Raw genomic sequence first — 12,807 nt, 5'->3', positions numbered from 1 at the left:
CGGGGTACTCAGAACGTACACCACTTTCAAAGTCGTCAACAGGAAATGCATCTTCTTTTGCCAGCGACGGAAGTCTTGCCCTTCAAACTTGTCCAATTTCGCAAATTTGTTCGTCATAGCCTTCGCAGATTCACCACCGCTTGTCATCTTCACTGAATTGTTTGATCTTTGTTGGAGAAATTTGAAATTGCTTGGATAAATCTGAAGTCGTGTAATCACTTTCAGATCAAACAATTGGAGTGGCAACCAATCTTTGATCGGATAAATCAGATTTGATTCTAGATTTCTGTATGAGAATTTGGTTGAGAGACTTTTTAGGGATTTTGACGAACTGCAAATTTGTCTAGGGTTTGGAAAATTGTTTGAGAGAGCGTATTTACAGTTTTCCATAACTGCCTGCAGTTTTTGTTTTGAACAAAAACACCTTTAGTCCCTCAGGTTTCAAAAGTGCATATTTAACTCGACCCCAGCCAGGGGCTCTGCCCCTTGGACCCCGCCAGGGGCTGCCGCCCCTTGGACCCCGCTTCTCTCGGGGGCGTTGCCCCCGAACCCCCGCCAAGGGGGCACTGTCCCCTTGTATCCCCCGTTAGTCCCGATGACATTCAAATAAGCGTGCACTCTTATTTGTATGTCACGCGCAATCTCAAATTACACTAAAATATCCAACATTTACTTAGGTTCAAAAGATGCGCGATCTTCGTGGCAAGACCATTGTAGAGGATAAACAAGCTGTTGATAGACTGTGTAAAGTTCAAAAGGTTCATTTACTATCATCCACTTCAGAGCCAGTCTTACACTTCACCACACAAGTTGAACACATGCTTGTAAGTTTTTGTAGTCCTTACTTTGTTTCGTTATTTCAACTATTTCATTTATATATCAATATTTTATAAAATTCATTATTCAATTTTCTATTTTTTTAGCATCTGCCATCAGATGTATCATCTGCGTTGGATCTGCATACTGATAATCTTAAGCCTGTCAAGATCCAAAATCTGAAAGGTGAAGTCTAGGAATTGCTTACAAGATCTCAAAAAACCAATACTGGATTCAGCTACGGTATTGTTGGATGGCCTAGTTATCTGAGATCTTGCAATATTGTTTTTGGTGATGAACTTTCGTTTGAATTTCACAAGTCTACTCAGTTGCTGAAGCTAACAAAAGTTGTGCATTTCGTGACAAAGAGAAAGCCATCTTCGTGAGTGTTGCGTTGATTAAAGGTTTATAAACAATGTTTCATGTGATGATTGTTTGTGGTTGTACATTTGGTTCCTTTGTAGTTATGTCTATGAACAGGTTACATTGTCAATGGGTGAGTACTTCTTTTTTTATAGGACAATGAAAATAGTTGTATGTAACTGATATATTAACCGATGATCTATGTTTATAATTGTCTATTATCTATAATAGATAACAAGTTTTGGTATAATATCTATACACGTATCTATACTTTCTATTAAAATGTGTTATGTATGGTTTTCTAAAGCCCACCCGTATTTGCACACGGGTTTTACTACTAGTACTATATAATAAAATAAACCAATGAGGGACACGTGTAATTAGTGAAGACCTCTATTTTTTTTATTTTCCCGCCTTTCTCTTCTACCTATTATACATAATTATTTTATTAATTAAATAATCTAAAACTTCTAAATATATTAAACTATATAATTATCAAGTTCATTACAAATATACTAAAAATCAATATTTTAAATTTGAATGTCGATACCTTTTATCCTTTTAAATGTTAGGCTTTTTTTCTTTGAATTTGGTGAAGAAAGAAAACAATAACTAATCAAACTAAAAAATATTTATCTTTAATTATATGGAAAATTGGCCTGTAATAATCCCACTTAGACCTTATTGGCCATTAATAATCCCACCTCAGAATATTCCTCCCATCAGTCCCACCTTTCACATATTTTTCCTACAATGGTCCTCCGTTAAAAAAACTTAACGGAGTTAAGCTTTTTTTCCAAATTACAAACCGATTTTTTAGGGCTTTTGGTTAAAATGATGATACGAGTCCATTGATGTAAAACTTGCCTCGAAACAGTGCTCCAAACAATGAAAACGACGCTTAAATTCGGGTGTTTAAATTTCCAATTATCCAAAATCAAGTCACTTGGAGCACCATTTCAAAGTAAGTTTTACATCAATGGACTCGTATCACCATTCTGATCAAAAGCCCTAAAAATATGTTTGTAATTTGGAAAAAAAGCTTAACTCCGTTAAGTATTTTTAACGGGGGACCATTGTAGGAAAAATAAATGAAAGGTGGGACTGGTGGGGGGAATATTTTGAGGTGAGATTATTAATGGCCAATAAGGTCTAGGTGGGATTATTACAGGCCAATTCCCATAATTATATTAGTTTTATATCTATCTATATACTATATAATAAAAGAAACTAATTAAGAACATGTGTTATTTATTGGTTTTGGATAATTTTTTTTGCACACCCTACTTTCAAATTCTATTTATTAACTAGTGTTTTTCAATGACGTGCGTTGCGTGAAAGGCATTGGTGTTTTCGACCGACATCATTCTTCAAACGATTCGAGATAAACGATGCGTAACCAGCCATATACGGCATCGTGGAGTGTATTAAAAAGGGAGCAATTGGACGATTGGATGCTGGGCTAGGTGTTTCTTGGAATGCCCACGGATTGTTCGGGTCAAAACCACGATTATGAGGATTCATTTTTCGTATTGTGGTTGGATGAGAATTTTTTTTTTTTAAAAATAAGATAGAGATGATTGTAGAAGAGGTGGAGTAGTTGTGGTAAAAAAATGAATAGAAGTGTGAGTATTTATAGTGCATAATTTTTTTTAAACACATAGCCGTTGGCCAACGGCTAGCCCAAACGGCTACTTGTCTTGGCCAATGAGATCCTGCCATGTCATCTTGATAGCCCCGTCCAACGCCCGGGCTGAAACCTCCATCCAAGGGGCCACGCCAAAACCCAAGCCCACCCGGGGTGGTGACTTGGGCGTTTGTACCCAACCCACGCCACAACCCCGCCCCCAGGCTGAAACCCCCGCCCAAGGGGCCATGCCGAAACCCAAGCCCACCCGGGGTGGTGACTTGGGCGTTTGTACCCAACCCACGCCACAACCCCGCCCCATACCCCATATTCTAATATAACCTAAATTAATTGTTCATTTAGTTTGATTTTTTTTTTTGTTTTTTATCATTCACTGTTCATTTAGTTTCTTTTTTATCTTATATGAATATGAATATGAATATGAATTTAAAAATGCTTTTTTTAAGTACATATGTTATTATAATTAGGGTGTTACACAAATGGATACATAAACGATAAATGGCTTATAGCCTAGTGCTATTATAGTGTGTGATATTTTATATATATTTTTGTTTTTTATGAAAAATAATTAATCGACCCGATGGTTTTTGATATGGTTCGGTTAAGTTTTATCAGTTAATTCGGTTATGAATTGGTTAATTCGGTTTTTTGCACACCCCTACTTCCAATTTCTATTTATTAATTTAAAATGTTTTCGTATTATATATGTGTTATTATAATAAGGGTGTTAAACAAATGAAACTACATAAACGATAAACACCTTATAGCCTAGCGCTATCATGGTGTGTGATATTTTATGTATACTTTCATTTTTTCTGAAAAATAATTAACTGACCCAACGATTTTTGATACGATTCAGTTTTATCAATTAATTCGATTCAGAGCCGTCTCCGAGAACGTTCAAAAAAAATTTAGGCATCGGGCGACAAAAAAAATTGGGCCCAAAATTGTGGTTAAGGGGAAATAGATTAAAAATAAAACATTAGTAGTGTAGCCAAAATTTGAACTTAAGAGTTAAGACCTCTACAAGTTCTTAAGATGGTTCTTTCCATTCAGTCACCAACATTTTTTTGCATAGTAAATGGATTCATGTACTAAATATATAATTTAATATATATGTAAAATCTTATAAAAATTGTTAATGGGTTGGCCGGCCCAAGAGCCGGTCCTGATTCGATTCTTTTGCACACTCTTATTTTCAGATTCTATTTTTTAATTTAAAAAATACATAATATCTTATAAAAACATTTTATAATATTTTAATCTTAATTACTAATTATATTTCTTTGGGTAAATTATACAAATCAACCTTTAAGTTATATATAAACTGCACTTCATACCTTTTACTATGAAATCGGCCAAACCCAACCTTTATGTTCATGTTTTGTTACATTTTATAACCTTTACAACTAACGTCGTCTAAAAACTTAGTTAAGTTACCTCACATGCTTTGCATGTGAGGGCACTATGGTCTTTTATAACATAAAGGTTGATGTGTGCAAAAATATTATTTATAACATAAAGGTTGATTTGTTTAGAAATATTATTATACATATAGTAGAATATTTTTTTTTTTGCAAAAACATTATTATTGATTAATAATTATATGTTTATAAATATAAAAATACAGTTTTGAATTTATTTTATAAAACTTCTGATTTTAATATTTTTATAAAGTAAATAACGAAGACAAGATTAATTACTTTTTATATAAAGTATAAATAAAACACAAAGAATTTTAAATAAAGTTATTGTAATATCCGGAATACTTTTATAAATATATATAATTATAGTGGACGTTTTAAAGCTACTCAAACTAAAAAGTATTTTTTATGTATATGTAAGTATGTGTTTATAAGAACATAATATTAGATAAATTTATATGGATAAAAGAAACTAATAAATAAATTTGACGTTTAAAAGAATCGTTAGTAAACTTTAGTAAACAAATTGTATTATTTACATATTATATATCTCGAATTTTTTTACTGAAATTTATTAAACATTTTTTTAAACGTCAAATTAATTTATTAGTTTCTTTTATCGATATAAATTTTTCTAATAACTTTTTGAGTTAATTACATAGTTAGTCCCTGTGGTTTGCACAAAGTAACATACTTAGGTACTAATAGTTTAAAATCACATTCTAGGGTATTAACTTTTCATTTTGTAACGTTTGGAGGTATTAATGTTATTTGTAGGTTTAAAATTACATTCTATTAGTACCTAAGTATGTTATTTTGTGCAAACCACAGGGACTAACTATGTTAATACCCTAGAAGTTAATACCTCCAAACGTTACAAAATGAAAAGTTAATACCTTAGAAAGTGATTTTAAACTATTAGTACCTAAGTACGTTATTTTGTGCAAACCACAGGGACTAACTATGTAATTAAAAAAATACTTTTTTATAAACACATACTTACATATACTTAAAAAATACTTTTTTAGTTTAAGTAGTTTTAAAACGTCCATTATAATTATATATAATTATAAAAATATTCCGGATATTACAATAACTTTATTTAGAAGAATTTGTGTTTTATTTATACTTTATATAACAAGTAATTCTTGTCATTATTATTTTCTTTCTAAAAATATTAATATCATAAATTTTATAAAATAAATTTAAAACTAATTTGTATATATGTTTATATATATATAAATATATAATTATTAACAAATAATAATGTTTTTTGCAAAAAAAAATATTCTACTATATATATAATAATAATATTTTTACAAAAATCAACCTTTATGCTATAAAAGACCATAGTACCCCTCACATGCAAAGCATGTGAGGTAACTTAACTGAGTTTTTAGACGAGGTTAGTTGTAAAGGTTATAGAATATAACAAAACGTGAACATAAAGGTTGGATTTGACTGATTTCATAATGAAAGATACAAAGTGCAGTTTAGGTATAACATAAAGGTTGATTTGTGTAATTTTGTCAATTTCTTTTATTCAACTGGTAACTCGTGTGATATGTAACAAAAAATTAGTTGGTGTGTAACTTTGGGTTAAGAAAACAATTAAGTAGTTTCTAGAGCATTGGGTTCCGATTGAATGGAAGCAATGGATGATTTGAACAACTTTAAAGTGGGTTCCGTTCCGACGGTGTTCTACATACCGGACTTCATCTCCGATTTCGACCAAAACCTACTTCTAAATCATGTATGTAAAACTTCTTCTACCATTCTGACTAATCAACAACAATACAAATTCCCAGTTCAAAACAGTCTAGTTAGTTCATCTTTTTTTCCTCCAATTGAAATTTAAAAATAGGGTTTTTGTAGATTTATGCAGCTCCGGTTTCCAAATGGAAGGTTTTGAAAAACAGGAGATTGCAAAATTGGGGTATGCTACATTGCTATTCTTTGTTTTTATAGCTATATATTTGACATTTTTGAGATGGGTATTATGAGTTTTGTTTGTGTTGTTTGTAACAGGAGGGATTGTTCATGAAAAGGGTCTTTTGCCTCAGGATTGTAAGCTCTAATTCTTGTTATAGGCAAAACTTATTAATGTGTGTGTGTGGGGGGGGGGGGGGGGTAGTTGTTAGGTGTTAATGGCATTGAATTTGTTCACAAGGTTCCACTTCCCCAACCATATGCAAAGTTTGACCTGGGTTATACTTATAAGCATGGTTGTAAAAATCCCGACTAGTCTCAGATTAATCACTAATAGGTGGTTCACTGATTAGTGGCCGATTAATCGCTAGGCGGTCAATGGTGGTCCTATTCTGGCCAAATTTTGGGCATATTCCGGCCAAATTTCAACCAAACCTTATAAATTTCCGCCAATTACTTAAAAAAGTGGGTCAATAAGAGGTTAAAATATGTCTACTTTAATAAACTACATATAAAATGTATGTGTGTATATATAACTAAAAATTACATATAAAAATCCCAATCCGATTAATCCCGATTAATCGCTAGTCGGTACCCCACCGACCGACTAGCGCCTAGCGATTCCTACAACACTGCTTATAAGATACTTTGACGGTTTGACCGTTATTTAAATATCGAAAATGTGTTCAATAAGGTCGAAATAATGTAGTCTTTTGGATCAAACTCAATAATATTGATCTATTGTAAGAATTACTAAAGGTTAAATAAATATGTACCAGTATGATGAAATCTTGATAAAGTAAAACTGCTTATTTGTTTTGATATAAGAGAATTTTTGTTTTTTTTTCGTTAAAGTGTGTTTGAAGTGTTCTATTAGAATCAAGTAGTTGTGAGGTTTTTTTTTTTTTTTTTTTTTGGGACGAATCGAGTATATTTAAGATTATGTGCAATCAAATGAGTATCTTTGTGAATGTTGGATCCGAAAAAGTGTGTCGATTGTTTGTGAATTTCACATGCATCTGTATAAGTGCAATGGTGTTGATTTCTAGCTTCTCAGATAAAATGAGGATAATCAGTGTAAATTGATGCAAAAGTCACACGTTTGCTTTGACACTATTACTGCTTACTTCAGTCATTGGTAGCTTTTTGTGTATATATACATATATAGTTTTGTTTGTTTGTCTGTTGATTGTTTTGGAGTCGGGTCTCTTTAGAAGCAGCCTCTCTATCCCCAGACCCTACCAATAGCTTTGCTGTTTGTGGAATTTACCGGTTATGGTTGTTGTTGTTGTAGCTGATTACTCCGGTCAATCTTCTTGAAATTGTGCAAAGCACTTATATTTTTTATTTCGGGAGTTATACATATACATATGTATTATAATGTTAATTCAAGTTTAAATATTTTTGTCACTCTTTCTTTCTTTGTGTACGTGTAGTGCCACCATGGCTGACAAAAATTACAGAAAAAATTCGTGACGTATCATCTCTATTTCCTTCTGCAATCAATCATGTCCTCATCAATGAGTACCTTCCTAACCAAGGCATAATGGTTTGTAACTTTGTACTAAAAGTTATTACTTATTTGACCCATTTGAGTAAATGGGTCAAAATTGCTTCATCTCACCTTTATTGACTAGTCTTTTTTTTTGTTGAAATGTAGCCTCACCAAGATGGTCCTGCTTATTATCCTGTGGTGGCTATTCTTTCAATAGGGTCGCCTGTTGTTATGGACTTCACGCCCCATTTGAGTTTATCGGGTAGTACAAGCAATATTGAAGATAAAGATTCCATAGAAGGAGCTGATCATGGAAATTTACCAAACTACCCCCCTTTTTCTGTCGCGCTCATGTCGGGCAGTTTGTTGATATTTAAAGACGCAGCATACACAGGTGGGTCTGGTACTCTAATTCAGATATTTATATGTATTTAACAAAAGGGGTAACGGGTCAAAATGGGTTGGAGTCCAAACAAGTATTTTGCTTTATGTACAAATCAAAATGGACTGTGTCAGTTTGGGCCAACCGATCCACTTATTTATTTATATATTTTGTAATTTTGTAACTAATCAATATATTTAATTATGTGGATAAAATGATGTTATTAAAAGTTTTCTAAATGACAAATATAGGACACCGTAGGCATTTGAATACACCCGAGACTTTGATCCATTTCACGTTTTTTTTTTTTCACGTTTAATTACTTTTTCTATATATTATATGTTTGACTCGTCATTGTAGAGTTGACTTGTGTTTGTGTAAATGGGTTGAAATTAGGGGTGTTCATGATCCGGTTTACGAAAATTCTGGCAAACCATTAACTACGGTTTCCGGAGACGACAAACCCAAGCGGCCAGTTTGGCGGTTTAACAGCTCGGTTTTGGCGATTTGAACTTATTTTTTTTCGAAATTATTAGTTTGTATTAAAAGCTCTAAAATATGAAGATGGATTACGAGTATAACACATATACATAACTGTATATTGTAAAAATGAAAAAAAAAAGCATAAATAATAAAGGTTAATCGGCCGGTTAGGTTTGCACGCCGGTTCCAAGTTCCAAACTGGACTACGTGTTAAACCACCAAAACCAAACCGTTTAGATCTCAAACTGGACCAAACGGCCGACTTGCTTCAGTTTGGGCGGTTGGGTTGGTTTTGAGGGTTTATAAACACCACTAATTGAAATTGCTTTTGTGCTTGATCTCTATACACTCTCATCGCCTTTTATTCCCTTCAATTTGCCTTGTTTCTTGCAGATTACTTGCACGGTATAAAAGATTGCGAAATTCAGAAATATGACACGGTAAGATAACCGAAGAATCGTCATGGTGTATGGTAAATTGATAACAACAGAAACTTTTTTTTATTCATAATCTCATTGTTATACATTTTGGTTTTCAGGCAGTGAATGCCGCTGAGGTTATAGGGCACAAAAGTCTCATTGAAACACATGCTGAGGATTCAAATGCAATTCATAGATCTACCACTCGGGTTTCTTTGACATGTCGGGTAGTATCCAAGGTTCACCGTAATCTGTTTAGGTTTTAAAAGTGTTCTTAGGTTATTTTGGCGAATTTAACCGTGAATCGAGGATGAAATTGGTTGTTTTAGTTTACATGTAATGTCCAATGAGTTCAGAATATCTGAAGCTAACTAACATAATCACTTGTACATAGTGCATCAAGATAATCACATAGTAAAGCAGGTTTTTGCGGTTTACATGTGAAAGTTTTGAATAAAATTTTTAAAACTTCAAACATGAATGTCTAAAGCATTTGTGTCAAGTTATGTTTTTTATCATTATAAAACTGACATACACAAAACTATGTTCATATTTAGACGACCTCTCAATTTAATATTTTAGTAACATCTTAGTTGTCACTTTAAATAAAAAAAAATTAAATACTTATACACCTCCCAAATTTAAAGGTTAGTTGTACACAAAATTGGCATTAATACAATACAATCTCCATGTAAATATACCATATATTCATGTTTGCGGAATATGGCGTCCTAGACCAAGTCGAGTCGATATAGTTTTAAACTTAAGCTCGGCTTGACTATAGAACTCTAAGCTCAAAACTCGATCTGGTATAGAGACATGATTTTAAAACTCGAGTTTGATTACTTAATGAGTCCTTTTGAGTTAGGCTCACTTTGACTTAATTACCCATATTAATATTATCAATTATCATGGTTAGTCGAAGACTCTTAGTTGACGTTAAATCTTCAAACTTGACTTGACTTGATCCGTTAAAACTTTGTTCGAGTAATAACACAACAATAATAATTTAAGTATATGTAAACATAAAAAAATACAAGCATATGAATGATACAATTTCAAAAAGAATCAAAGTGTGTTTCGTTTACGGTTGTTACTAGGTTATAACCCCGTGTATTACACGGGGTTGAATAAATAAATTTTATATACTAAATAATAAAACAATATATCTTTAAAAACTTCATTTATTGTACAGGTTGAATAAATATAATTTTATATATTAAATAATAAAAAGTTATATCTATAACAACCATATTGTACGGGTTGAATAAATGTAATTTTATATACCAAATAAAAAAGTTATATCTTTAAAACCACGTATATTACACGAGTTGAATAAATGTAATATGGTTTACCGAATAATAAAAATAATACATATTTAAAAAACCTTATTTATTACACGGGCTGAATAAATGTAATTTTATATACCAAATAATAATAAAAAAATTACATCTTTAAAAATATATGCATTACACGGTTTGAATAAATATAATTTTCTGTACTAAATAATAAAAAATATATATTCTTAAAATAACCACGTGTATTGTACGAATTGAATAAATCTAATTTTATTTATCAAATAATAAAAAGTTATATTTTAAAAAACCTCTTGTATTACATGGGTCGAGTAAATGTAATTTTGTATAATGAAAATAAAAATATTTAATATATTAATACAAAGTTTGGTTTTCGTAATAAAAATAGATTATTCTGTTGTTGCAAAATTTGTTAACGAAATCTCAATAAATTTAACCATTTATTTAAAACTCCGTAAATGAATCCCTAAAATGGTTTCTTTTATTATATAGTATAGATAGATTAAGTTTTTTATATTAATATCTCATGCTTTAATATATTGCTAGACATAATTAAGGTTTAAATTGTTTTAGTTCTAATTAAGTTAGACTGAATCAAAAGTGGGCTAAGCCCATTTTCATGTATTAAGATCAGTATGCGGACCCATTTGATAGTTCAATATTTTTAATAAGAAATTAAACTAATAATATTTAGTTAGAGGGTTATCTATAATACAAAATATTAAATTAAATAATATTTAGTAGAAGGGTTATCTATAATTAATTAGAAGAGATTAAACTAAAATAATAATTATCTATAAGAGATGGTGCTTGAATGCGTGACTTATGTCTCTTTTTCCATTTATAAAAAGTAAGATGAATCTAAGCTCCTCGGCCTATAGTAAGTGAATGAGAGGGTATGGGGTTCCGGGTCTTTTTCAAGTCAAAATTGACTAAGAGGCAATCCCTTTTTTCTGTGATAATGTGAAAGGACTCAATTTTTTCTTTCTTCCCCAGTGAAATGTAGCAGGAACAGCCTTCCCGTAGTCACATTAAGGAGATTTTTTCTTGAAACTCTTTACTCCTTCACCCGTAGCAAGTACTCATTTTTATTTAGTTGATGACAAACGTCCTTAAATGGTTTCTTTTATTATATAGTATAGATTTAAGTCAAACATATAAGTGATTCAAAAAAAATATTAAAACCATTTCAGTGAATCGATTTGGGCTTTGATTATAATTGTCCACTAAAGTTAGCTCTATTCCTTTCCTATACAAAGGCCAATTTCTTTTTTATTTATACGAAGTTATGCTTTAAATTTCATTCAATCCATTTTTCTTCTCAATATTTTTCTTAGAGAATGTCTTGCATAAATGGATAAAGGTTTTTACATATTCATGATCCATTGTCTTCTCAGTGGGCAACTTTATTATTAGCCACCAATTCTTAATTTACTTTCATGGTTGTGTTAATAGTTCAATATTTTTAATAAGAAATTAAACTAATAATATTTAGTTAGAGGGTTATCTATAATACAAAATATTAAATTAAATAATATTTAGTAGAAGAGTTATTTATAATTAATTAGAAGAGATTAAACTAAAATAATAATCATCTATAAGAGATGGCCTAATATGATGACAAGTGTCCCTAAAGTGGTTTCTTTTATTATATAGTATAGATTTTAGAAAATTGAAGTTTGTCAAGAGAATTGAAATTTGAAGGAAGTTGATTTGGAATTGAAATATTTTAAAAGTTGGAATTGGAATATAAAGAAATTTGAAAATATTTAAATGAACTTGGATTTATTATACATTTAAGTAACAAAAAACGAAAGGACAATGGGTATGGTCGCCTTGAACTAAGCATGGCGATTATGTAGGGCTGTTCAATGCCGTGGAACATCACGATGCCCTAGCATGGTCAGAAGTAGGGTTGTAAACGAACCGAACGTTCAGCGAACAGTCCGTGAACAGTTCGGCGGGAAGTTCGTTTATGTTCGTTCGTTTAATAAACGAACGAACATGAACAAGAAATCCCGTTCGATTAGTTAAATGAACGAACATGAACAAAGGTCTCGTTCGTTCAATTGTGTTCGTGAACGTTCGGTAACGTGTTCGTGAACATTTGTTCGTTTATGTTCGTATGTTCGTGTTTTAATTAAAGATTTTTATACTTTCATATTTTTTATTTATACTTTTTATATTATTTAACTTTTATTTATATCATTACCCTAACAATTAAACTAGGAAACATTCTTTCACCTTGTTTATGCATCATTTCCCTTTCTTTTCTCATTATTTACATCGACGAATATGATCTACCTCCGTTCCACAATAAGGGATTCAAGTTCTAGTGCTACTCTCTGGGTCATCCACCTTTATCCATCACCGTGTTCGCCAAATTTATTTGTGTTCGCTTGTGTTCGTGAACCGTTCGTGAACACACTCATTACCTTAATGAACGAACACGAACATAAAATCTCGTTCGGTAAGTGTTCATGAACCGTTCGTGAACACATTTATTTCCTTAACGAACGAACACGAACAAGG

At 31.5% G+C, this 12,807-nt stretch overlaps 1 protein-coding gene across 1 annotated transcript; it reads left to right on the top strand.

The window, feature by feature from the left end:
* Positions 1-5,831: 5,831 nt before the first annotated feature.
* Positions 5,832-9,396, top strand: LOC110922543 (alpha-ketoglutarate-dependent dioxygenase alkB homolog 6). The gene is made up of 7 exons (XM_022166831.2): positions 5,832-6,004; positions 6,127-6,187; positions 6,280-6,318; positions 7,617-7,729; positions 7,841-8,069; positions 8,934-8,980; positions 9,079-9,396. The coding sequence occupies exons 1-7, from the start codon at positions 5,897-5,899 to the stop codon at positions 9,223-9,225; spliced, it is 744 nt and encodes a 247-aa protein (XP_022022523.1). The 5' UTR covers positions 5,832-5,896; the 3' UTR covers positions 9,226-9,396.
* The last annotated feature ends 3,411 nt before the right edge of the window (positions 9,397-12,807 follow it).

Source organism: Helianthus annuus, chromosome 1 (assembly GCF_002127325.2).
Source record: "Helianthus annuus cultivar XRQ/B chromosome 1, HanXRQr2.0-SUNRISE, whole genome shotgun sequence".
NCBI lineage: Eukaryota > Viridiplantae > Streptophyta > Magnoliopsida > Asterales > Asteraceae > Helianthus > Helianthus annuus.
The sequence above is the reverse complement of the archived record's forward strand: the minus strand, read 5'-3'. Positions and strand labels throughout refer to the sequence as shown.